At 46.3% G+C, this 26,602-nt stretch overlaps 2 protein-coding genes across 4 annotated transcripts in view; both read right to left on the reverse strand.

The window, feature by feature from the left end:
* The window catches only part of LOC120050319 (disco-interacting protein 2 homolog C-like), a 34,952-nt gene extending 32,930 nt beyond the window's left edge, over positions 1 to 2,022 (reverse strand). Inside the window, exon 1 of the mRNA XM_038996899.1 lies at positions 1,944 to 2,022. Within this exon, the coding sequence (XP_038852827.1) occupies positions 1,944 to 2,022 (79 nt within the window). The remainder of the gene's footprint in view (positions 1 to 1,943) is intronic.
* A 1,039-nt stretch (positions 2,023 to 3,061) lies between these two features.
* Positions 3,062 to 26,505, reverse strand: LOC120050947 (la-related protein 4B-like). Of its 3 annotated transcripts, none has more exons than XM_038997492.1 (18): positions 26,418 to 26,505; positions 22,194 to 22,341; positions 14,764 to 15,108; positions 14,417 to 14,558; positions 14,146 to 14,274; positions 14,011 to 14,059; positions 13,778 to 13,914; positions 7,467 to 7,570; positions 6,735 to 6,845; positions 6,001 to 6,054; positions 5,707 to 5,910; positions 5,544 to 5,620; positions 5,137 to 5,352; positions 4,951 to 4,996; positions 4,546 to 4,665; positions 4,376 to 4,473; positions 4,113 to 4,245; positions 3,062 to 3,922 (listed from the first exon to the last, which is right to left on the reverse strand). In XM_038997492.1, exons 2-18 carry the CDS (start codon positions 22,290 to 22,292, stop codon positions 3,770 to 3,772), a joined length of 2,217 nt encoding a protein of 738 aa, XP_038853420.1. In that variant the 5' UTR covers positions 22,293 to 22,341; positions 26,418 to 26,505; the 3' UTR covers positions 3,062 to 3,769. The 3 variants fall into 3 exon arrangements, with proteins under 3 accessions (XP_038853420.1, XP_038853421.1, XP_038853419.1); XM_038997493.1 differs by having other exon boundaries at positions 4,146 to 4,245; positions 22,194 to 22,358; XM_038997491.1 differs by having other exon boundaries at positions 22,194 to 22,358.
* Positions 26,506 to 26,602: the final 97 nt, after the last annotated feature.

Below are 26,602 nucleotides of genomic sequence, written 5' to 3' on the forward strand. Positions count from 1 at the left end.
GTGTGTGTGTGTGTGTGTGTGTGTGTGTGTGTGTGTGTGTGTGAGAGAGGAAGATAGAGAGAAAAATAGAGAGATCGAGACACAGAGAGAGAGAGAGACAGAGAGACATAATGTGTTTCACAATCTGAGGGTAGCCAGAACATCTGGGTCCAATCTGCATCTGTTACTCGCTGTGATATTCAGCATGTGTGTGTTTTATATCTATGAGGCCTTTCTGTAGATCAGCAACAGCATGACGGCATTCCTGTTTCTGCACACACACACACACACACACACACACACACACACACACACACACACACACACACACACACACACACACACACACACAACAGGGAGACGCCATCTTCCTCTCTCAGCGCAGCGGAGCAGGGAGGGAGTTGCCTAGCAACCATTCTCCTGGAGAAGGCCTGGTGGCCATCTTGGATTTCAAGCGTCAGATGTAATAACTGGGCTAATCTAAAGATACCTGCCTGAGAGTGTGTGAGTGAGAATACCCAAGCGAATGCCACACTGAAATATCACTGATCACAACAGCCCTATGGCTTCTCTCTATTTCCTATTCTCTCTTTCTTCAAATTCTCTTTTTCTCTCGCTCTCACACAAGACAGCTGAGAGTGAATCTATAGTACATCCATATCACGACCAGTTAAAGCAAAGTTTCATTTTCCTGGATGCAGAAGAACATTTTATAGAATCTTCCATTTTCCTTCAAGTGGCTAAAAATTGCTAGCAATCACGGAACATTGGAAATAGTGTGTGTTTGTGTGTGTGTGTGTCAGCTGTGTGTGTCTCACACTGATCCCCAGAGTCACATCAACGTCCAGCTGTGATTGGTTACAGCCTAAGCAGTGTTCCTTCCCTATTGGTCTTTGTGAACTAATCAAATCACACAGATTGGCATGGCATCTCTATCCCACTCTCTTTCAATCGGTACACCCCCTCTCTCCTTCTATCACTCTGTACACCCCCCTCTCTCTCTATCAATATGTACACCCCCTCATCTGTCCATCTCCAGTACAGCACCTGTGTCTCCATCACTATCTGTCCTGTCCTGGTCCTGCTCTGATGAACAGCCTACGGAGGGACAGCTGGGTTTGGGATCCAATAATCATAGCATTAAAAATAGGCTACTGGCTGCAATAGAAGAACGGCAAACATCACCATTAGGCTCTTGACGTTCAGCAGTGCGTCTCTAACACGCTAGCCCACGATGCAAACCACGCACACAACATGCATCAGGAGCGTTGACAGCAATATATAGAGCAGACAATGTGTATTAATAAAATATGTCAACATTATAGAACACAGAGATAAATGCGCAATTTATCTGACAATTACGCGCTGCAAAATAATCTCCGAATTCCATTGGTTAATCCGCTTGGTTGTGATTTAACAGATTCCTTGTGGGCTATATTATTTTAGATTCAATCGTCGCCAGAAAAAAAAACACCCAAATCATCATCATTATCATCATCATCATCAGCAGCAGCTGCTGAGTGTGCAGGCCAAAACACCAAGCCCGATCACGAACACACACACCACATAACCGTATCATGTCACGCAGTGTTGCAGAGATATTATTAAATTAATATGTTTGAGCATGACACACACGTACAGGCCTACACATACACGCACACGGGTCCGTGGACTCACGGACAAAAAACGTATTTCAAGTCATAACACCCAGTTGGTCTCAAGGTCAAATACCGGGTTTGTGTTGGTGTCACCAACAGAGAGACAAAGGCAGGCGGGTCAATCCCGCAGTGGGCTGCTGGGTCTCCCCTCACCCTGTCCCGGCTAAAGCAGGCGGGAGGGCCGCTCTGACAAACATCTGGAGGGGCGGAGCAGGGGAGAGAGAGTGGGGTCTGGGGGAACGGGCCATTGCTGTAGAGATTCCTCTACGTTAACGGATTAACAGTGCGCGCGGGGTTTGTTCTTACCCTCTGACAGCTCGAGCTCCAGCTCCGCCAGCCGGGCGCGAACGTCCAGTGGTAACGGCGACGCCTCACGCTCTGCCATTAGTTTATAGAAAAATCTCTACGTCCTCCCTCAGTTGCCGTCTCCTCCTCTCCTCCAGCAGAGAGAGAGCTATTACGCGGATACTCCTCGGAGGCAGCTAGCGGTGCGTAGTTGGGAACAAAGAGAAAAATATGTTTTATCGGTTTACCGGGGCCCCGGCATGGCCTCGTTAGTCTACTTCCTCTCCGTTATTATCGTCTCTGTGATGAGGGACCACTGAGGGTCGATCGGGGGTCTCGAGGCTGCTTGCCCGGCGATGCGGTGCTGATGATGATACTCGTGCTGTTTGGCGCTACTGTCACGTGACGCACGGTGGAGAGGAGAGGAGCGCTACCGGGAGGGACCGAGGGTGGCGTCGCGTGGGAGGCAGGGGTATTATGTCCAAACCACTGCACCACACCCTCTTTATACACACATTAATATATAGGCCTATATCATTGAATTATGGCAACAACAATGTACTGCTGGATCTCTGGTCTTCATGAAGCCCAAGGAATTTCCAAGGAGCACACAAGCCGGGCTTTCTGCCCACCACTCGGCGTAGCTCTGGGAGCTCAGCTCATTCTTCAAGTCTCAGGTAAAGTACGCAACTTACTCATCTGATATCTGATTTTGCCACAAACTCATCTGATTTTGCCACAACCAACGCTATACTGATAATTAGCCCATATGCAGAGTAGCTGGTTCCATTGTATCACTGCATTTTATAATAACACAGCATGTGGTGACTTTGTCACATGATTTAAAGGTCCAATGGTGCTGAAGTAGGCTAAACAAAAAAGCTGTATTAGCTGCAGCAGAGAATCAGCACCACAAAAGCGGACAGCGACAGAATCGGAACTCAGCACCACGTGACATTGGAAAGCGACGCTCTCAGGTGCAGACATTCCCCACTTGAACAATCTGACCGCAGGCCACTACTGAATGAAAGGTTCCTGTACGAATTTAGTTTGCTAGACTGATTCAGCCAGCCATATTGACTTCTTCAACCAAACTTTAGAATTGTAAATAATAGGGAATAAATTACTATGCGAAAATATATGTTTACTGTTTATTATTAAGGCAATTGTTTAATAACAGTCAAAATATTTACATCTGTACAGAAAAAAAATTCACCTTTTTAAATCATGCCTCAATTCTGTATCTAATACCCACATTTACAAACTTAATCTTAAACACAGGAAATCTGAACTGAAAACTATTTACCTCCCACCACCCCTGATTCCAAATCAAGTTGTTAACTCAAGTAACTCTAACAATGTTGTATCTGTATGCAAACTTATCAATATCGACCAGAGTTGTTCCTCTTCTAAGGTCTGTCTGTAAGAGACTCCCCCTCCCCCTCCCCCAGTCAACACAAAAGGAATTCCATCTAACATAAAATAAATTACATCTAAAACTCATGCAGAAACAAAATGTTATATGATATCAGTGGTTTAGCCTCTTGTCAGTCAGTGTCTGGCTGTTCGTAGTTACTGTAAATGTTCCGATTAAGTTATTTAGACTAAGGAATTAATACAGAAATCTGATTTCCAATCCTCTAAATACTGATCAATATTAATCAAAAGAAATCAATCAATATCAAAACATAAAGATTTCAGAAAGTCAGAAAGGTCCGTCAAGTCAGACGAACAGACAGCAGAGAGAAACAACAGTGCTACAACTTTTCTAGTTTTTTCTTTGGCTTGAAGAACTTCTTCCCCTTCTCTCCTTCTCTCCCCAACCCAAAGTAACTATCTCACTCTGGTCACCGTGATAACTGGGCCGGGTCAGGCGCCTGCGCAGGATAGGCTGGAACAAGCTCCGTCCCCAAGGGGGTGTGGTCAGTAGCCTTTGCGGTGAGCATCTGATTAGCTCGTATCCGCTGGCAGATCTCAGCGTAGCTTGGCTTCTTGGACTCCTAAACATTCACAACACAGGACCGGTCAGTACCCAGGATACACTACTTCTCTGGTAGACAGATGACTGCATCTCAATAGTCTCTTCTCCTTCCTCTGCACTGATGAGGTGAGGAAACCATTTTTGACTATTGAGATGTAGCCATGCTGCGGTACATTCAACTTCACCATTTAAAAAAAACAACTATTAACCAGTTTGTCTCTGTAGTCTGTGAGTCGTCTCACCGCTGCTGGTCTGTTCCCCTTTGTGGTCTGAAGCGGTTCCTTCGCGGTCGGACGAGCTGCTGTGGTTCTCTTGGGAGACGCTACAGTTTTCTTTAGCTTCCTGTGGGACAGCAACAACCACCATATAACACAGCACAAACATAACATACCATAATACTGACAAGTCTGTAACTTTCTTCCCTAAAGTAATCATACAAAACACATTGTGAAAGGAAGGAGAATATACTCACTCTAGGGGGAGGATTTTCTGAGGCAATGCTGTGATAGGCTGGAGGTCTTGTGATGTCACAGTGGTTGGTTCGCTGGTACTGCTGCCTCTAACTGGACTCTGGAACAAGAAAAACAACCTTACAAGAAAGTAGAGGGAGTGTGTGAGTGTGTTTGTGTGACTCTTGGTTACCTTGTGGTTGCTGGTTGCCTTGTGGATGTTGGTTGCTGTAGAAGCTGTAGCCAGGGGAAGTGGGGGGAAGCTATTGGGGCCGAGTTCCAGACTGGGAGACAAGGAGCGCGGGGGCCCTCTCTAAACACACACACACACACACACACACACACACACACACACACACACACACACACACACACACACACACACACACACACATATATATCATTGTAGAAAAGATGCTGGGTTTCTGTACAGCACTTTGAGATATCAGCTGATGTACAAAGGGCTATATAAATACATTTGATTTGAAGACAACTTGTCCAACATTTTCAGGGTCCCGTTTTGGTTCGTGAGCACTACTATCAAAACTACTGGCTGAAATGATACAAAACCTTTATAAACACATCTTTAAGTACTTACAGAGTACTTGTCATCTCTTCTCCTCCTCTGACCAATGGGACCTCTCCTTCAGAGAGAGAGAGAGAAACATAATCTTCTTCAGTTCAGGTGGTACCTCAAAAAAATGTCTCTCCCTTTTCCTGATCACTCATTTTCATTAGAGACTAAGAGACCTGTCTCTAAGGGCTGGAGGATAGAGGTCACTACCTTCCTCTGTCAGTGCTGGGGGAGGACCCTGACCCCCCTCTCCCTCCACGTCGCCCCCCCTCTCCGTCCCTATGCCTGTTGCCTGGTAACCGTGGCCGACCCTGCCTGGGGGGGCCAGGGACGCATCCTATTGGTCCACCCTCCGGGAAGAAGGGGGGATCATCCAGAAGGCCCGGCCCCCTGTCGCCAGACAACCGCCTCTGGTCTCGCTGCCCCCTAATGGAGGAGAGAGGGAAACACAGATGTAAAAAATCACGTCACTACAACGTAACTACAAACATGCTTCCATCGTCAAGCAAAACACAGAAAGGGAGAGAGAAAAAAAGAGAGAGAGCAAGAGAATTATAGCTTGGGAGAAGGAGAGAGACGTCTCTGCAGAATGAGAACGTGAGTGAGGAGTGTAGTACCTGTGTCTGTGTGAGGGGGATAGCTTGAAGCTGGGGCATCCTGGGAAGCCGTCCATGAAGCCAGAGAATGACGCCATCTGTTGGACAGAAAAACAATGACACCAGGGAGAGAGCACGCTTGTGCCTGCCTGCGTGTGTGTGTGTATGTGTATGTCCACCTCACCATGACAGGGTCTGTGTAAACGGCCATGGCAGCCAAGCTCTGATTGGTCATTGTGTAGAGCTGTGGGAGGGGCTGCTGGAAAGTGGGCTGGGCGTAGTATGGGCTGTAAGGCTGCTGATTGGTGCAGGGGTCCATTGGGCAAGGCCTGTAGCCATTCTTTGGAGCGTAAGATGTGACTGCCATCACTTTGGCCTTGATTCGCACCTAATGAATTAATTAACCAATCAATCTTTTATCATGTGATTGCCATTTTGCATGGAAAAGTACTGTTTAGTAAAAGGACCATACACTCACCTTGATGGGTTTCCCCTGGAACGTCCTTACCTCCTCTCTTAGGTACTGGAACGCCTGGAACACACACGCACACGCACACGCACACACACACACACACACACACACACACACACACACACACACACGTGATTGAAAACTGCAGCTCAATGAAATGTGCATGAATGTCTAGAGGATCAATCCCTCTCCTACCTGTCGTTAACCCCCCCTAACCCCAGTCTCTCCTACCTGTCGTTAACCCCCCCTAACCCCAGTCTCTCCTACCTGTCATTAACCCCCCCTAACCCCAGTCTCTCCTACCTGTCGTTAACCCCCCCTAACCCCAGTCTCTCCTACCTGTCGTTAACCCCCCCTAACCCCAGTCTCTCCTACCTGTTATTAACCCCCCCTAACCCCAGTCTCTCCTACCTGTCGTTAACCCCCCCTAACCCCAGTCTCTCCTACCTGTCGTTAACCCCCCCCCTAACCCCAGTCTCTCCTACCTGTCGTTAACCCCCCCTAACCCCAGTCTCTCCTACCTGTCGTTAACTCCCCCTAACCCCAGTCTCTCCTACCTGTCGTTAACCCCCCCGCTAACCCCAGTCTCTCCTACCTGTCGTTAACCCCCCCTAACCCCAGTCTCTCCTACCTGTCGTTAACTCCCCTAACCCCAGTCTCTCCTACCTGTCGTTAACTCCCCTAACCCCAGTATCTCCTACCTGTCATTAACTCCCCTAACCTCAGTCTCCAAGCAGTACCTGTTGAGCGTCAGCCTCACTGTGGAAGGTGATGAACCAGTTGTCGTTCTGGGCAAACTCACAGCTCTGGATCCTGGGGAGGCTCTCACACGCAAACAGAGCCTTTACCTCCTGGTGGTTTAACAAGATAAACACACACAAAGTCAGAACGAACAGACAGACAGACAGACACAGACAGGCAGACAGACAGGGCAGACACAGGTTTCTTACAGTTAGTGCTGAGCTTTAAGTGCTTTTTGAGGTCGGTTTGTTTTCAGTTCGATAATTGAAAAAAATTATCACGTTTTTCAATTTTGGATATTTTTTTGGGACATTAAATGCACTGTGGGTTGAATGCTGTAGCAACACAGAATAAAACAATTAATAAAAGTACCATGATAAAAGCATACTAGAACGTTCAATTGAACGAATGCTGTACTGTACTGAACCGTCAAGTTGAAAAACGGGGAGGGGCTGGGTTGTGGCTTCAAAATGCACCTCTGCCCTTTAAATACGTCAGTCATTGTTTGAAGTCACACCCACCGAACAGAGCAAACGTACCTCAAAACCTTTTCAAGAATGTTTTGGGGAAACGTGTCCCAACATAGCAAACGTTCCAGCAAACTGAACACACCCCTGATGTATCTCTAGAGAAACTGAGCATTGAGCTCAGAAAAAAACAGAACTAAATGGAATTCAAAATAATTGAACCGATGTCGGTCAATTAGTTGTTTAAAAACAACTAATTCTTACCTCTGGGGGTGTGGTCTCTGGGACCTCTCGGAGGATGACGATACAGCGACCCTGATTTGTCCGTACCTTCTGCCCACATCCTGCCACCTCCACCAGTGGCAATGCTACGAGCCAATCAGCAGAGAGGACACGGTCAGCGCCCTCCCGCCAAGTAAACATCTTACCCAATCAGGTATACCAGTGATTCCCAAACATTTTACAGTCCCGTACCGCTTCAAACATTCAACCTCCAGCTGCGTACACTCTCTAGCACCAGGGTTGTTTTTTTGCTATCATTGTAAGCCTGCCACACACACACACACACTACATTTATTAAACATAAGAATGAGTGTGAGTTTTGTCACAACCTGGCAATCATTTTGCTCTTTATTTAACCATCTTACATATAAAACCTTATTTGTTCATCGAAAATTGTGAATAACTCACCACAGGTTAATGAGAAGGGTGTGCTTGAAAGGATGCACATAACTCTGCAATGTTGGGTTGTATTGGAGAGAGTCTCAGTCTTAAATAATTTTCCACACACAGTCTGTGCCTGTATTTAGTTATGCTAGTGAGGACCGAGAAGGGCATCAGTGTCTTAACAGCACGATTTGCCAAGGCAGGATACTCTGAGCGCAGCCCTATCCAAAAATCTGGCAGTGGCTTCTGATTAATCTTGTCAATAGGGGGGCACTGTTTTCACTTTGGAAAAAATCGTGCCCAATTTAAACGGCCTCGTACTCTGTTCTAGATCATACAATATGCATATTATTATTACTATTGGATAGAAAACACTCAGAAGTTTCTAAAACTGTTTGAATTATATCTGTGAGTAAAACAGAACTCATTTGGCAGCAAACTTCCATAAGTGAAAAATCTGAAAACGAGGCTCTGTTTCAGGGCCTGCCTATTCAACTGTCTTTTATTTATCGATATGTATGCACTTCATACGCCTTCCACTAGATGTCAACAGGCAGTGGAAGGTTGAATGGGGTGTCTAGCTTGATCTGAGGCCGAATAAGAGCTTTTGGAGTGACAGGTCCGTTATTTTCTTTGTCTTCGACGGCGCGCGGGGGAGCTCGACATTGTCTTCTGAAAAGCGTTCGGTATACACGGCGAATATCTCCGGCTCTGATTTTATTTGATACATATGATAAAAACATCATAAAGTAGGTTTTTTCAACCGAGTTTTATCAGTTTATTCAACGTTTATTGGGACTTTTGGAGTTTTCCGTTCTTTGCGCCAAGAGAGGATGGGAATGTTAGCAACCTTGGCTAGCATTGTGGCGCGAATTCGACAGAAGAAATGGACATTCTAAAACCAAACAACGATTTATTCTGGAAATAGGACTCCTTGTACAACATTCTGATGGAAGCTCAGCAAAAGTAAGAAAACATTTATGATGTTATTTCGTATTTCTGTGTAATATGTTGATGCCTATTCTCCGCCGTGTTGGTGAGCGTTGTCTCACAATAACCCAAGCTGTATGTTGTGGTAAAGTTATTTTAAAAAATCTAACACAGCGGTTGCATTAAGAACCAGTGTATCTTTCATTTGCCATACAACAAGTATTTTTATGTAAAGTTTATGATGATTTCTTTGGTCGGATTAGGTGAGTGTCCAAAATATCTCCGGACATTCTGGGGAAATGTTGCTACGTATTCACAATGTATAACCACGATTTGCAGCTCTAAATATGCACATTTTCGAACAAAACATAAATGTATTGTATAACATGATGTTATAAGACTGTCATCTGATGAAGTTGTCCAAAGGTTAGTGATTAATTTTAAATCTATTGCTGGTTTTTGCAAAAGCTACCTTTGCGGTGAATAAATGCCTTTGTGTGTTTGGCTATTGTGGTAAGCTAATATAATTCTATATTGTGTTTTCGCTGTAAAACACTTTAAAAAAAATCGGAAATATTGGCTGGATTCACAAGATGTTTATCTTTCATTTGCTGTACACCATGTATTTTTCATAAATGTTTTATGATGAGTATTTATGTATTTCACGTTGTTCTCTGTAATTATTCTGGCTGCTTTGGTGCTATTTTTGATGGTGGATGAAATCTATGATTTATACCTCAAATATGCACATTTTCGAACAAAACATAAATGTATTGTATAACATTGTTATAAGACTGTCATCTGATGAAGTTGTTCAAGGTTAGTGATTCATTTTATCTCTATTTTGTCGGTTTTGTGAAAGCTACCTATGCGGTGGAAACATGGTGAAAATATGCGGTTGTGTGTTTGGCTATTGTGGTTAGCTAATAGAAATACATAGTGTTTTCGCTGTAAAACATTTTAAAAATCGGAAATGATGGCTGGATTCACAAGATGTTTATCTTTCATTTGCTGTATTGGACTTGTGATTTCATGAAAATTATATTATATGATATCCCTGTCCCGTTAGGCTAGGCTATGTTAGTCAGCTTTTTTGATGAGGAGGTTCCCGGATCCGGGAGGGTGATGAAGTAGAGGTTAAATTACATTTTCACAGAACCGCTTGTTGCAATTTCGATGAGGCTCTCTTGTTCAGATATCGGTAAGTGGACTGGAGGCAGGGCATGAAAGGGATAACGAGAATCCAGTTGTTTGTGTCGTCCGTTTCAGGAAAGTACCTGCGTAATTGCACACCTAGCTCACTCAGGTGCTTCGCTTTATCACATTTGACATTGTCCGTAAGCTTGAGTTAAATTGCACACAAAAAAAATATACAATGATGGAAAGACCTGTGTGTTGTCCTTGTTAATGCAGACAGAAAAGAGCTCCAACTTCTTAATCGTAGCCTCAATTTTGTCCCACACATTGAATATAGTTGTGGAGAGTTTCTGTAATCCTAGATTCAGATCATTCAGGCGAGAAAAAACATCACCCAGATAGGCCAGTCGTGTGAGAAACTCGTCATCATGCAAGCGGTCAGACAAGTGAAAATGATGGTCAGTAAAGAAAACTTTAAGCTCGTCTCTCAATTTAAAAAAACATGTCAATACTTTGCCCCTTGCGAACCAGCGCACTTCTGTATGTTGTAAAAGCGTTACATGGTCACTGCCCATATCATTGCATAGTGCAGAAAATACACAAGAGTTCAGGGGCCTTGCTTTAACAAAGTTAACCATTTTCACTGTAGTGTACAAAACGGCTTTCAAGCTGTCAGGCATTCCCTTGGCAGCAAGAGCCTCTCGGTAGATGCTGCAGTGTACCCAAGTGGCGTCGGCAGCAACTGTTTCCACTCCAGTATGTCTCCCTGTCATGGCTTTTGTACCATCAATACAGATACCAACATGAGCAGCAGCTACGTTTGGCTACATATGGCTCATTAGTGGAATTTCCACAAGATAGTAACGGTTAATGTGATTGAATGTTAATTATTTGACTAGGCTACCTGTATTGTGTTGTTATTTCGCTTAACACTAGATGGTTTCATTTTATGAAACGAGGCTACTCAGGCGAGAAAAAAACCTCACCCAAATGTATAGCCCCGTTGGAAAATATAAATGGACTGTGACTTTTTTAGCCCAAATAAATGCTTCAGAGTTCAAGTAACTGACACATCTCAACTAGAGGTCGACCGATTATGATTTTTCGATACCGATTATTGGAGGACCAAAAAAGCCGATACCGATTAAATTGGCCGATTTTTTAAATGTATTTGTAATAATGACAATTACAACAATACTGAATGAACACTTATTTTAACATAATGTTACATGAATAAAATCTATTTAGCCTCAAATAAATAATGAAACATGTTCAATTTGGTTTAAATAATGCAAAAACCAAGTGTTGGAGAAGAAAGTAAAAGTGCAATATGTGCCGTGTAAAAAAGCTAACGTTTAAGTTCCTTGCTCAGAACATGAGAACATATGAAAGCTGGTGGTTCCTTTTAACATGAGTCTTCAATATTCCCAGGTAAGAAGTTTTAGGTTGTAGTTATTATAGGAATTATAGGACTATTTCTCTCTATACGATTTGTATTTCATATACCTTTGACTATTGGATGTTCTTATAGGCACTTTAGTATTGCCAGTGTAACAGTATAGCTTCCGTCCCTCTCCTCGCTCCTACCTGGGCACGAACCAGGAACACATCGACAACAGCCACCCTCGAGCAGAGCAAGGGGAACAACTACTCCAAGTCTCAGAGCGAGTGACGTTTGAAATGCTATTAGCGAGCACACCGCTAACTAGCTTGCCATTTCACATCGGTTACACCAGCCTAATCTCGGGAGTTGATAGGCTTGAAGTCATAAACAGCGCAATAGCTGCTGGCAAACGCACGAAAGTGCTGTTTGAATGAATGCTTACGAGCCTGTTGCTGCCTACCACCGCTCAGTCAGACTGCTCTATCAAATCATAGACTTAATTATAACATAATAACACACAGAAATACGAGCCTTTGGTCATTAAAATGGTCGAATCCGGAAACTATCATTTCGAAAACAAAACGTTTATTCGGAACCGTTCCGTATTATATCTAACGGATGGCATCCATAAGTCTAAATATTGCTGTTACATTGTACAACCTTAAATGTTATGTCATAATTATGTACAATTCTGGCAAATTAATTACGGCCTTTGTTAGGAATAAATGGACATCACACAGTTCGCAATGAGCCAGGCGGCCCAAACTGCTGCATATACCCTGACTGCTTGCACGGAACGCAAGAGAAGTGACACAATTTCCTTAATTATAAGAAATTCATGTTAGCAGGCAATATTAACAAAACATGCAGGTTTAAAAATATATACTTGTGTATTGATTTTAAAGAAAGGCATTGATGTTTATGGTTAGGTACATAGGTGCAACGACAATGCTTTTTTCGCAAATGCGCTTGTTAAATCATCCCCGTTTGTCGAAGTAGGCGCATCGATTATATGCAACGCAGGACACGCTAGATAAACTAGTAATATCATCAACCATGTGTAGTTAACTAGTGATTATGTTAAGATTGATTGTTTTTTATAAGATAAGTTTATTGCTAGCTAGCAACTTACCTTGGCTTCTTGCTGCCCTCGCGTAACAGGTAGTCAGCCTGCCACGCAGGCTCCTCGTGAAGTGCAATGTAAGGCAGGTGGTTAGAGCGTTGGACTAGTAACCGGAAGATTGCAAAAACGAATCCCCGAGCTGACAAGGTAAAAATCTGTCATTCTGCCCCTGAACAAGGCAGTTAACCCACCGTTCCTAGGCCGTCATTGAAAATAAGAATGTATTCTTAACTGACTTGCCTAGTTAAATAAAAGGTGTAAAAAAAAAAATATACAAAAAAAAATACAAATTTTAAAAAATTGTCAAATCGGTGTCCAAAAATACCGATTACCGATTGTTATGAAAACTTGAAATCGGCCCTAATTAAATCGCCCATTCTGATTCATCGGTCGACCTCTAATCTCAACATCAACTGTTCAGAGGAGACTGTGTGAACAAGGCCATCATGGTCGAATTGCTGCAAAGGAATCACTACTAAAAGGACACCAATAATAAGAAGAGACTTGCTTGGGCCAAGAAACACGAGCAATGGAAACTAGACCGGTGGAAATTTGTCCTTTGGTCCGGAGTCCAAATTGGAGATTTTTGGTTCCAATCTCCGTTTCTTTGTGATATGCGGTGTGGGTGAACGGATGATCTCCATATGTGCATTTCCCACCATGAAGCATGGAGGAGGTGTGATGGTGTGGGGGTGCTTTGCTGGTGACACTGTGATTTATTTAGAATTCAAGGCACACTTAACAAGCATGGCTACCACAGCATTCTGCAACAATACGCCATCTCATCTGGTTTGGGCTTAGTGGGACTATAATTTGTTTTCAACAGGACAATGACCCAACACACCTCCAGCCTGTGTAAGAGCTATTTGACCAAGAAGGAGAGTGCTGCATCAGATGACCTGGCCTCCACAGTCACCCGACCACAACCAAATTGAGATGGTTTGGGATGAGTCGGACCGCAGAGTGAAGGAAAAGCAGCCAACAAGTGCTCAGCATATGTGGGAACTCCTTCAAGACTGTTGGAAAAGCATTCCAGGTGAAGCTGGTTGAGAGAATGCCAAGAGGTTGCAAAGCTGTCATCAAGGCAAAGGGAGCCTATTTGAAGAATCTCAAATATATTTTGATTTGTTTAACACTTTTTTGGTTACTACAGATTCCATATGTGCTATTTTTTGGTTACTACAGATTCCATATGTGTTATTTCATAGTTTTGATGTCTTCACTATTATTCCACAATGTAGAAAATAGTAAAAATAAAGAAAAACCCTTGAATGAGTAGGTGTTCTAAAACTTTTGACTGTTGGTGTACACACACAAAAACTTAAGTTAACTCACACTTGAGAACGTCAGAGATGAGCTCCAAGTCCGTGCTGAGCTTCTTGATGTGGTCGAGGTTGGCAAGCGTTGCTATGGGAACGTACTGGTCACTGTCCATCTGGGAGACGAGGTAGAGGTCATTGGCCAGGTTCTCCCTGAGGGGACATCAGCCAATCAGAAAACAAACCTTACTGCCCACTGACCAATCAGAAACGACCCTCGCTGTCCACTGACCAATCACACAGACGTACCGTGACAGACAGGACTTCAGTGAGGTCTTCAGCTGCTCCATGAGCTCCTCTGAAAGCAACAACATTAATAACATATATTTGTATCAGACATTATCTGATAAACAGTCTTGTTTGACCAGCCAGTAATGTTGGTACCTGAGACACAGCTGTCCTGGACCAGGCCATTGGCTGACGGGTTTCCCATGGTGACCACCGGAAATTCTACACCGCCCGGTTCCAGCTGAGCCTCGCCCACTTCCTCCAAGTCATATCCCTGCTCATACCCTGAGGACCAATCAGGTAGTGACGTTTACTAGACAGACACTAAAATAAGCCAAAGAAGAAGGCAGCAGACCCAGTAGCTGCCTCCCCCTCTGGATTAAGGGCTAGGCGTTGTTTTATATTCACTCTACTACCGCATGCTTACCTTCCTGGTTGTCAAGGTGACTGGTCACCGCCAGCCATGATTGGAGGGCGTCAGTGTAGACAAGGCCTGAGGGGTCCAGGCTAAGTGTGTGATTGGCCCATACTTGAGCATTTGGGTTCAGCTCAGAGACCGGGGTGGATTCCTGCAAGGGAACACACACACCCAAGGTCAGTGTGACTTCAAGAAATAGAAAACTTCTATAGTGTGTGTGTGTGTGTACTCCTCTGCTCCTACCAGGTCTCAACTGGGTCAATTGTGATCAGAACAGAACTTCTTAACTCACATGAATAGAGATGTGTGTTTGCTCATCCCTACAGTTGACAGACACACACGGCTGAAGTACTCACAGGCTGGTGGTGAGGGTGCCCTTCCCAGAGACAAGAGTCCTGGGGCAGCAGAGTGCTGCAGGTGGTGTAGGCCATGGATCTAGGGGGCTGCTCCTCCTTATAGCCCTCCTCGCCTTCACCCTGGCTGGGCACCATACCCTGGGCCCATCCTCCACAGCCCTCTTGCAGCCCTGGCCCTAAATGCATCCAGGGAGAGGGGTAGAGGCCCGAGAAGGTGGGGTCCACTTCCTCCCCAAGCAGCTCTGACACCATGTCCATCATGCCACGCTCTTCAGTCTGACCTCTAAGCCCCACAGTGCCCGTCTCTGTGGTGACAGGCAGTGACCTCTGACCCAGGAACTGTATCTGGTAAGACGGGGTGGAGGTGTAAACATCAATCTGATCATGCTCCACCCCCCAGCACACCTGCCAGCAAATAGGAATCTGCAGTTGTTGCATCGTCTCCAGGGTAGTTCACAGCAGAACAGTTATCGCCGTGGTAACCGAAGGTCAGGGGCTCCTCACTACTGTCAATGTGTGCCCCTACTCAAAACACACTACTCAGGCTATCTGTTGCAACACATGTCTCTGGGAGGGATTCTACTCCCAGTGTGTGTCCCTGAGCTCTCTACAACTCGGTCATTTTGTTTCACAACATCCCTCCCTATATGTGTTTCTTCACAGTCGTCAGTCTGTATCTCTGCCCTTTTGTCATTGTGTGTTCCGACCTCACTGTTCTCCTTAGACAGCGTTCTGCAGTCAGTGGGTTCAGTTCCTCTCTCTGAACTCACTCTCCCATCACTCCCCTCTGACCCTACAGAGGAGGAAGGGGACAAGGAGGTTGAAGAACCTTTACAGGGCCTCACAACCCTGAGGAAGATGGGCACCCGGCTCTGTTCTCACAACCCTGAGGAAGATGGGCACCCGGCTCTGTTCTCACAACCCTGAGGAAGATGGGCACCCGGCTCTGTTCTCACAACCCTGAGGAAGATGGGCACCCGGCTCTGTTCTCACAACCCTGAGGAAGATGGGCACCCGGCTCTGTCCTCACAGTCCTGAGGAAGATGGGCACCCGGCTCTGTTCTCACAACCCTGAGGAAGATGGGCACCCGGCTCTGTTCTCACAACCCTGAGGAAGATGGGCACCCGGCTCTGTCCTCACAACCCTGAGGAAGATGGGCACCCGGCTCTGTCCTCACAACCCTGAGGAAGATGGGCACCCGGCTCTGTCCTCACAACCCTGAGGAAGATGGGCACCCGGCTCTGTCCTCACAACCCTGAGGAAGATGGGCACCCGGCTCTGTTCTCACAACCCTGAGGAAGATGGGCACCCGGCTCTGTTCTCACAACCCTGAGGAAGATGGGCACCCGGCTCTGTCCTCACAACCCTGAGGAAGATGGGCACCCGGCTCTGTCCTCACAACCCTGAGGAAGATGGGCACCCGGCTCTGTCCTCACAACCCTGAGGAAGATGGGCACCCGGCTCTGTCCTCACAACCCTGAGGAAGATGGGCACCCGGCTCTGTTCTCACAACCCTGAGGAAGATGGCTGCTCCCTCTGGTGGGGTGACAGGTGACGGAAGCCATTTCCTGCCAGTGTTTCTGTTCCACACTGGTTTCCGGCTCCTTTTCTGTTCCTGCAGACCTTCCCCCTATAACCTCAGCCTGGACTGGCCAATCAGTGAGCTCTGAGTCATCAGCAGGGCTCCTGTTATTTCCAGGAGGTTTGACATGATCCCCGTCAGGTCTCCCAGTATGCACATGGGTTACGTTTTGGTCAGGCTTGGTGTTGCGGTCAGAAGTAGTATCATACGGATCAAGTTTTGTTTCAGCTTCATGTTCCACATCCACTGGTCTAAGGTCAAATTTGAATGAGTAGACAGTAAAGTCCATGGGTAGAGACACTGCATAGACTGGGTAGACTGTCGATAGTGAGGAGACTGTGGAGACTGGTGATACCTCTGTTAGTGTGGTCTCCACTGTCCTGCTGAGCATGGTCTCCTCCTCCATTTCTCCTCTCAGCCTCTCACTGATCACACTTACTGAGACAGTCTGGTATATCTCCAGCCCCTCCATCTCTCCTCTCACTGATCACACTTACTGAGACAGTCTGGTATATCTCCAGCCCCTCCATCTTTCCTCTCACTGATCACACTTACTGAGACAGTCTGGTATATCTCCAGCCCCTCCATCTCTCCTCTCACTGATCACACTTACTGAGACAGTCTGGTATATCTCCAGCCCCTCCATCTCTCCTCTCACTGATCACACTTACTGAGACAGTCTGGTATATCTCCCGCCCCTCCATCTCTCCTCTCACTGATCACACTTACTGAGACAGTCTGGTATATCTCCAGCCCCTCCATCTCTCCTCTCACTGATCACACTTACTGAGACAGTCTGGTATATCTCCAGCCCCTCCATCTCTCCTCTCACTGATCACACTTACTGAGACAGTCTGGTATATCTCCAGCCCCTCCATCTTTCCTCTCACTGATCACACTTACTGAGACAGTCTGGTATATCTCCAGCCCCTCCATCTCTCCTCTCACTGATCACACTTACTGAGACAGTCTGGTATATCTCCAGCCCCTCCATCTCTCCTCTCACTGATCACACTTACTGAGACAGTCTGGTATATCTCCAGCCCCTCCATCTCTCCTCTCACTGATCACACTTACTGAGACAGTCTGGTATATCTCCAGCCCCTCCATCTTTCCTCTCACTGATCACACTTACTGAGACAGTCTGGTATATCTCCAGCCCCTCCATCTCTCCTCTCACTGATCACACTTACTGAGACAGTCTGGTATATCTCCAGCCCCTCCATCTCTCCTCTCACTGATCACACTTACTGAGACAGTCTGGTATATCTCCAGCCCCTCCATCTCTCCTCTCACTGATCACACTTACTGAGACAGTCTGGTATATCTCCAGCCCCTCCATCTTTCCTCTCACTGATCACACTTACTGAGACAGTCTGGTATATCTCCAGCCCCTCCATCTCTCCTCTCACTGATCACACTTACTGAGACAGTCTGGTATATCTCCAGCCCCTCCATCTTTCCTCTCACTGATCACACTTACTGAGACAGTCTGGTATATCTCCAGCCCCTCCATCTTTCCTCTCACTGATCACACTTACTGAGACAGTCTGGTATATCTCCAGCCCCTCCATCTCTCCTCTCACTGATCACACTTACTGAGACAGTCTGGTATATCTCCAGCCCCTCCATCTCCACTACACACGTGGCTTCATTCACTGCCCCAAGCAGGGGGCTGGAGTTGGGAATAGGACTAGAGCTGGGTGTGAGCTGCTCCTCTGTAAGGGTAGGGTCAGGAGGGCAGGGGTCTGTGGGGGTGGGGATAGAGTTATGGGTATCATGGATATTTAAATCTGTAAGGGTAGGGTCAGGAGGACAGGAGTCTGTGGGGGTGGGGATAGAGTTGTGGGTATCATGGATATTTAAATCTGTAAGGGTAGGGTCAGGAGGGCAGGAGTCTGTGGGGGTGGGGATAGAGTTATGGGTATCATGGATATTTAAATCTGTAAGGGTAGGGTCAGGAGGGCAGGAGTCTGTGGGGGTGGGGATAGAGTTGTGGGTATCATGGATATTTAAATCTGTAAGGGTAGGGTCAGGAGGACAGGAGTCTGTGGGGGTGGGGATAGAGTTGTGGGTATCATGGATATTTAAATCTGTAAGGGTAGGGTCAGGAGGACAGGAGTCTGTGGGGGTGGGGATAGAGTTGTGGGTATCATGGATATTTAAATCTGTAAGGGTAGGGTCAGGAGGGCAGGAGTCTGTGGGGGTGGGGATAGAGTTGTGGGTATCATGGATATTTAAATCTGTAAGGGTAGGGTCAGGAGGGCAGGAGTCTGTGGGGGTGGGGATAGAGTTATGGGTATCATGGATATTTAAATCTGTAAGGGTAGGGTCAGGAGGGCAGGGGTCTGTGGGGGTGGGGATAGAGTTATGGGTATCATGGATATTTAAATCTGTAAGGGTAGGGTCAGGAGGGCAGGGGTCTGTGGGGGTGGGGATAGAGTTATGGGTATCATGGATATTTAAATCTGTAAGGGTAGGGTCAGGAGGACAGGAGTCTGTGGGGGTGGGGATAGAGTTATGGGTATCATGGATATTTAAATCTGTAAGGGTAGGGTCAGGAGGGCAGGAGTCTGTGGGGGTGGGGATAGAGTTATGGGTATCATGGATATTTAAATCTGTAAGGGTAGGGTCAGGAGGACAGGAGTCTGTGGGGGTGGGGATAGAGTTATGGGTATCATGGATATTTAAATCTGTAAGGGTAGGGTCAGGAGGGCAGGAGTCTGTGGGGGTGGGGATAGAGTTATGGGTATCATGGATATTTAAATCTGTAAGGGTAGGGTCAGGAGGGCAGGGGTCTGTGGGGGTGGGGATAGAGTTATGGGTATCATGGATATTTAAATCTGTAAGGGTAGGGTCAGGAGGGCAGGGGTCTGTGGGGGTGGGGATAGAGTTATGGGTATCATGGATATTTAAATCTGTAAGGGTAGGGTCAGGAGGGCAGGGGTCTGTGGGGGTGGGGATAGAGTTGTGGGTATCATGGATATTTAAATCTGTAAGGGTAGGGTCAGGAGGGCAGGGGTCTGTGGGGGTGGGGATAGAGTTATGGGTATCATGGATATTTAAATCTGTAAGGGTAGGGTCAGGAGGGCAGGGGTCTGTGGGGGTGGGGATAGAGTTATGGGTATCATGGATATTTAAATCTGTAAGGGTAGGGTCAGGAGGGCAGGAGTCTGTGGGGGTGGGGATAGAGTTGTGGGTATCATGGATATTTAAATCTGTAAGGGTAGGGTCAGGAGGACAGGAGTCTGTGGGGGTGGGGATAGAGTTGTGGGTATCATGGATATTTAAATCTGTAAGGGTAGGGTCAGGAGGGCAGGAGTCTGTGGGGGTGGGGATAGAGTTATGGGTATCATGGATATTTAAATCTGTAAGGGTAGGGTCAGGAGGGCAGGGGTCTGTGGGGGTGGGGAGAGTTATGGGTATCATGGATATTTAAATCTGTAAGGGTAGGGTCAGGAGGGCAGGAGTCTGTGGGGGTGGGGATAGAGTTGTGGGTATCATGGATATTTAAATCTGTAAGGGTAGGGTCAGGAGGACAGGAGTCTGTGGGGGTGGGGATAGAGTTGTGGGTATCATGGATATTTAAATCTGTAAGGGTAGGGTCAGGAGGGCAGGAGTCTGTGGAGGTGGGGATAGAGTTGTGGGTATCATGGAGGTTTAAATCCCTCTTTGCATTTTCTCTTTTCTGGCTGCTGTCAACTGCCTTCTCTGTGGGCATAGAACCTCTCTTCTTACCACACCCTCTCTCCTCCCGGCGGGATGTCAGCTCAAGTATGTCGGGAGCTGTAATGTCTCCAGTTAACAGCAGGGTTCTGGCGTCTCCGGGGGCGATGGGGCTGTCCTGTCGTAATGCCTGAGGGTCCTCATAGCTTCTCCAAAGAAGGTCCGGCAGAGCTGGTGCCACGGGGGCTCACAATACAAAAGCTGCTGGTTCCAATGTTTGTGATTGGTTAATGGGTGTAAATTCAACTGCTTGTGATTGGTCAGAAGCCATAGGTTCAGAAGCCTTGTGTTCTGTTATGTGCCATAGGTCAGGCGTATGCAGATTTCACTCTGTGTGATTGGTCATTGGCTGTAGGTTCTTCTGTGTGTGATCGGATAGAGGCTGTATGTTCCCCTGAATGTGATTGGATAGCTGTAGGTTCTTCAATGTTCGATTGAATAAAGGATAATTGTTCCGCTGTCTGCGATTGGTCAGGGTTGAGGTCATATGCGTTGATGGAGCAGGCGCTGTAGAAGCTCTGAGTTCTGGCCCTGAAACCCCGCCCCAGGGGTTCCCTGACGACACAGTATTCCTCATCAATCCGCCACTAAATTGAGGTAATCCCCCCAGCTCTGACATCATACAGCTGGTGGGTTGGGGATGTCTTGACCAGGCGGGTTCCCCAACCCTCTGTCTCTTCCTGGCCAGGGTCCAGGGTCCGGCTGAACCAGGTATCCCGAGCACTTCATTCTCTGCTATCCTCTGTCTCACTGGGCTCTCAATTGTGTTCACTATTTTCTGTCTTTCTGGGTTCTCCATGGTGTTCTCTGTTTGGCTGGGTTCTGCATGGTGTTCTCCATCTGTCTCGCTAGGTTCTCAAATGTCTTCATCTTCTGTTTGGGTGGGTTCTGCATGGTGTTCTCTATCCTTTGTCTATGTGAATTCTCCATGCTGTTGTCTACTATCTTCTGTTTTAATTGGCTCTCCACACCCTCCTCCATATACAGAACATTCTCACAGCTGGCCCTGGCCTTGGCAGTGTGTGTGTGTGGCACTCCTGCCTCCATGGAGTGTATGTGTGTGTTGGTCTGTCTGACCATGCCGGGGCCCGTGGAGGCGTTAATAGCCGGTTCCTCCTCCTGTGAGTGTTCTGGACTGAGTGGCCACCGACTCCGCTACCTCTCGCCATGGGGCCTGTCGACACGTTGTCTTGGATGACATTGTTCTTCTTCTCCTGTTCCTGAATCTTCCATTTGGCTGGTCCGTCTGGCACACAAGTGTGTTGAGCCAGTTGGTCAGATACATGTTGAGCCAGGCCATTAGCATGTGACCTGTCCTGGTTCTTGCCCCCTAGCCCCTCTGGGCTTGATACCTGAAGCAGCCTGGTCCTATCACTCAGCAGGCCTGGGCTCAGCTCCTTACTGCAGCAGCAGCCATCTTCACTACAAGCCTCTACAACAGCCAAGCACCTCAACAACACTCAGACACAGATCCTCTCACTAGCTCATCTCACACAGAAAGAGGAAAGACCGTAACTATCAATCACTTTCCCCTTCTCTTCTCATGCTTTCCTCCTCCCCTGCCCAGAACAGCACATGTGAAGGAGCTCACATGGCCCTGCCACTCAAGAGAGCCCCCCAATGTGTGGTTATAGTTGGAATAGGCACATGGCCAGACGTGCACCAATGCAAGAGCATAGAGGAAGCCACCCCCCTATCTCTCCTTCTCCCTCCCTCTGTCCCTTTTAGGTTCTCTTGTTCACGTTTACTCTTGCCTATTTGGCTGACTTACTCCCTTTCTCACTCTCTCTCCCTGCAAGGCCACTACAGAAGGCATGCCTAGACTGTGACTCTATGGCTAAATACCCACTGAAGCTCTGAGCAGCAGGAGGGATAAAATAGTTATGGGTGTATATGGGATGTATGCTAGTGTGTGTGTACTAATGAACAATCTGAACAACACATCAAGTCACAAACAACTGCACAATCCTTGTGACAATCTGCAACGTAGGTCTTGTATCTAATGATTAGAGCTAGGAGGTTTTTACTGGTCAGGCCACATAGCTGAGAAACATGTTATCTACTATGCCAGACCCAAAAGGCTGTGTGTGTGAGTAAAGACCTTTAGTGACAGTACTGTACCAGGTGTTGACGCTCCAGACCGAGGTGATGTGACCACGTCTCCCGCGTTAGCAGCACCGGAGGCTCAGCTGGGACGGCCGACTCCTGGTCTGACGTCATGTGACGTCTGAACTCCTCTCAGGGATGTGTGCTGCTGTCACCAGGGAAGCTGGTTGGGGGATATATCTAAACTCAGCAAAAAATAGAAACGTCCCTTTTTCAGGACCCTGTCTTTCAAAGATAATTCGTAAAATCAAAATAACTTCACAGATCTTCATTGTAAAGGGTTTAAACACTGTTTCCCATGCTTGTTCAATAAACCATAAACAATTAATGAACATGCACCTGTGGAACGGTCGTTAAGACACTAACAGCTTACAGACAGTAGGCAATTAAGGTCACAGTTATGAAAACTTATGACACTAAAGAGGCCTTTCTACTGACTCTGAAAAACACCAAAAGAAAGATGCCCAGGGTCCCTGCTCATCTGCATGAACGTGCCTTAGGCATGCTGCAAGGAGGCATGAGGACTGCAGATGTGGCCAGGGCAATAAATTGCAATGTCCGTACTGTGAGACGCCTAAGACAGTGCTACAGGGAGACAGGACGGACAGCTGATCGTCCTCGCAGTGGCAGACCACGTGTAACAACACCTGCACAGGATTGGTACATCCGAACATCACACCTGCGGGACAGGTACAGGATGGTCTACAACAACTTCCCGAGTTACACCAGGAACGCACAATCCCTCCATTAGTGCTCAGACTGTCCGCAATAGGCTGAGAGAGGCTGGACTGGTAGGCCTGTTATAAGGTAGGTCCTCACCAGACATCACCGGCAACAACGTCGCCTATGGGCACAAACCCACCGTCGCTGGACCAGACAGGACTGGCAAAAAGTGCTCTTCACTGACGAGTCGCGGTTTTGTCTCACCAGGGGTGATGGTCGGATTCGCGTTTATCATCAAAGGAATGAGCGTTACACCGAGGCCTGTACTCTGGAGCGGGATCGATTTGGAGGTGTAGGGTCCCTCATGGTCTGGGGCGGTATGTCACAGCATCGGAGTGAGCTTGTTGTCATTGCAGGCAATCTCAACGCTGTGCGTTACAGGGAAGACATCCTCCTCCCTCATGTGGTACCCTTCCAGCAGGCTCATCCTGACATGACCCTCCAGCATGACAATGCCACCATCCATACTGCTCGTTCTGTGCGTAATTTCCTGCAAGACAGGAATGTCAGTGTTCTGCCATGGCCAGCGAAGAGCCTGGATCTCAATCCCATTGAGCATGTCTGGGACCTGTTGGATCGGAGGGCGAGGGCTAGGGCCATTCCCCCCCAGAAATGTCCGGGAACTTGCAGGTGCCTTGGTGGAAGAGTGGGGTAACATCTCACAGCAAGAACTGGCAAATCTGGTGCAGTCCATGAGGAGGAGATGCACTGCAATACTTAATGCAGCTGGTGGCCACACCAGATAATGACTGTTACTTTTGATTTTGACCCCCCTTTATTCAGGGACACATTATTCCAGTTCTGTTAGTCACATGTCTGTGGAACGTGTTCAGTTTATGTCTCAGTTGTTGAATCTTGTTATGTTCACACAAACATTTACACATGTTAAGTTTGCTGAAAATAAACGCAGTTGACAGTGAGATGACTTTTCCTTTTTTGCTGAGTTTATATGTGTATATACAGTGCCTTCGGGAAAGTATTCAGACCCCATTTTGTTATGTTATAGCCTTATTCTAAAATGGACTAAATTAAATAAAATTCCTCAGAAATGTACACAACACCTCATATTCACAAACTGAAAAAATTGAAATTTTTGCAAATATAATAAATAAAAAACAGAAATTCCTTCTTTACATAAGTATTCAGACCCTTTGCTATGAGACTAGGAATTGAGCTCAGATGCATCTTGTTTCCATTGATCATCCTTGAGATGTTTCTACAACTTGATTGGAGTCCACCTGTGTTAAAATAAATTGATTGGGCATGATTTGGAAAGGCACACACCTGTCTATATAAGGTCCCACAGTTGACAGTGCATGTCAGAGCAAAAACCAAGCCATAAGGTCGAAGGAATTGTCCATAGAGCTCTGAGACAGGATTGTGTCGAAGCACAGATCTGGGGAAGGGTACCAAAACATTTCTGCAGCATTGAAGGTCCCCAAGAAGGTTCACCTTCCAAAGGTACAACGACCCTAAGCACACAGGCAAGACAATTCAGGAGTGGCTTCGGGACAAGTCTCTGAATGTCCTTAAGTGGCCCAGCCAGAGCCTGGACTTCCGATCGAACATCTCTGGAGAGACCTGAAAATAGCTGTGCCGCGACGCTCCCGATCCAACCTGACAGAGTTTGAGAGGATCTGCAGAGAAGAATGGGAGAAACTTCCCAATACAGGTGTGCCAAGCCTGTAACGTCATACCCAAGAAGACTCGAGGCTGTAATCCCTGCCAAAGGTGCTTCAACAAAGTACTGAGTAAACGGTCTGAATACTTATGTAAATGTTTTTGCAAAAAATTATAAAACCTGTTTTTGCTTTGTCATTATGGGGTATTGTGTGTCATGACGTTTGCCTGTGGGTGAGGTTTATGACCCCCCCCCCCCCCCCCCATAAATACCTTTCTCCCTTCTCTCTTGACTCTACAGAAGGACTCTTGAAAAGCCTTTGTTAAACACAGAGAGTCTGGGAACATCAAAAGGTGGGGGGGAAAGGAACCATATTTCGGTAATCCAACCAGCTGAAAATATGCGTTGGTACTAAATGAATATGATGCCAGATCAGTTGGCGTCTGAGACATTATTACTGATGATAGGACGACATAAACTGTATCTTGGAAAGTCTACACATTATAGTTATCAGATGCACATGGAATTGTTGTGCAATTTAAATGTTGAAATATGAAACTATTTGTGAAAAGATGTAATTTAGCTTCTGGAGCTAAAAAACTAATTCTGATTGGCTGGGCCTGGCTCCCCAGTGGGTGGGCCTATGCCCTATCAGGCCCACCCATGGCTGCGCTCCTGCCCAGTCATGTGAAATCCATAGATTAGGGCCTAATGAATTTATTTCAATTGACTGATTTCCTTATATTAATTGTAACCCAGTAAAGTCTTTGAATCTTTAAAAATCTATTTTTGTTCAGTATGAATAGAGAGGAGAATGTGCTTAACCAGTGCATGCCGCAGACACAATCTACTGATTCGGGCTCTGGACCTAATCTACTGATTCGGGCTCTGGACATCTGACTGCAAGTTACCAGACACTGACAGCTGACTATGAATTTATGAAGCTTGTTGCACCACATTTGCAGACAGATTTTGAAAGATCAGTCAGTGACACAGTTGGCTTTGTGAGAGCATTCATGTCAATTTGGACTAAGGGCTCTATTCAATCTGTAAAGCTGACGCGTTACAGATTCCGCGATACAAATTGTTAAGTAATTTACGATTGAACCGACATATGCGTTTAACGTGAATGTAGTCTCCGCTAAAGCAGCAACATTGCATTTAAATTTCAATCACGCTGTAAAGCAGATTTTCCGTGGTGCGGATTGAATAGAGCGCTTGTTTGACTAATAACGTTACATATAATTTGGGCGAGGGAATTTGTGTGACTAGCCTACATAAAATGACTAGCTAGCTAAAGTTAACTTTGCAAAATAGAGGTCGACAACATGCCAGCTTTAGCTAATGGTGAGCTGCCACTTGCCAGCACATGACTCATTCACCTGGGGCGTATTCATTACGCCGAATGTTGCAAAACGTTTCTAAAACGGAAGCAACCAGAACGAAACGTGGAGTGACATATAGCAGCTGTATTTATGCAATGGAAAATTCATTTTCCGTTTTGCAACGGTTAGGACTAATGATTACACCCCTGATTGGCCCTGTAGCGAAAACAGCTGACGTTAGCGTTAGCTAACTAGCGGTACTTACTTACTGTCCACATTGACTAACAAACCTAGCTAGTTAGTCACCGTTAGCGAATGTTAGTTCCCAGTGGCCGTTGCTTAATCTGGCAAAGTTAGCTAGATAGGTGCGCATCCAACTAGCCATATATAATGTAGCTAATTACAGTAACAAAATAAATCAACAGGGACAAGTTTCTTTGATCGGTTCACAACATATGGTGAGAATAACAATGATGTATTAGCTAACGTTAACTTTCACAGTCATTGACCAAATAACTTATTGAAACAGTTTGCTTTGCTAACTAACGTTACATAGGCAAAGCAACTCACCTGGCCAATTTTGGCTAATATTCTCCTCTGCATATGATGTTAGCTAGTTTAGCCGTGTGTGTTGCTTTTCAGACCGCCCGCCCGTCAAGTCTACCTCCTCCAAAATGACATGTAAACAAAACTTTTCAGTAACCATGGGCACCAACAGCCTACCGAGACCCAAAAAAATCTATTATTTTTAAAGG

This window comes from Salvelinus namaycush, chromosome 7 (genome assembly GCF_016432855.1).
Source record: "Salvelinus namaycush isolate Seneca chromosome 7, SaNama_1.0, whole genome shotgun sequence".
Classification (NCBI taxonomy): Eukaryota; Metazoa; Chordata; class Actinopteri; order Salmoniformes; family Salmonidae; genus Salvelinus; species Salvelinus namaycush.

Coding starts and splice junctions, on each gene's coding strand:
- LOC120050947 (XM_038997492.1), bottom strand. CDS start 22,292: ATGACGTCAGACCAGGAGTCGGCCGTCCCAGCTGAGCCTCCGGTGCTG. Junction 5,621..5,706: donor TTTACACAGACCCTGTCATG/GTGAGGTGGACA, acceptor TCTGTCCAACAG/ATGGCGTCATTCTCTGGCTT. Junction 4,997..5,136: donor CCCAGCACTGACAGAGGAAG/GTAGTGACCTCT, acceptor CTCTCTCTGAAG/GAGAGGTCCCATTGGTCAGA.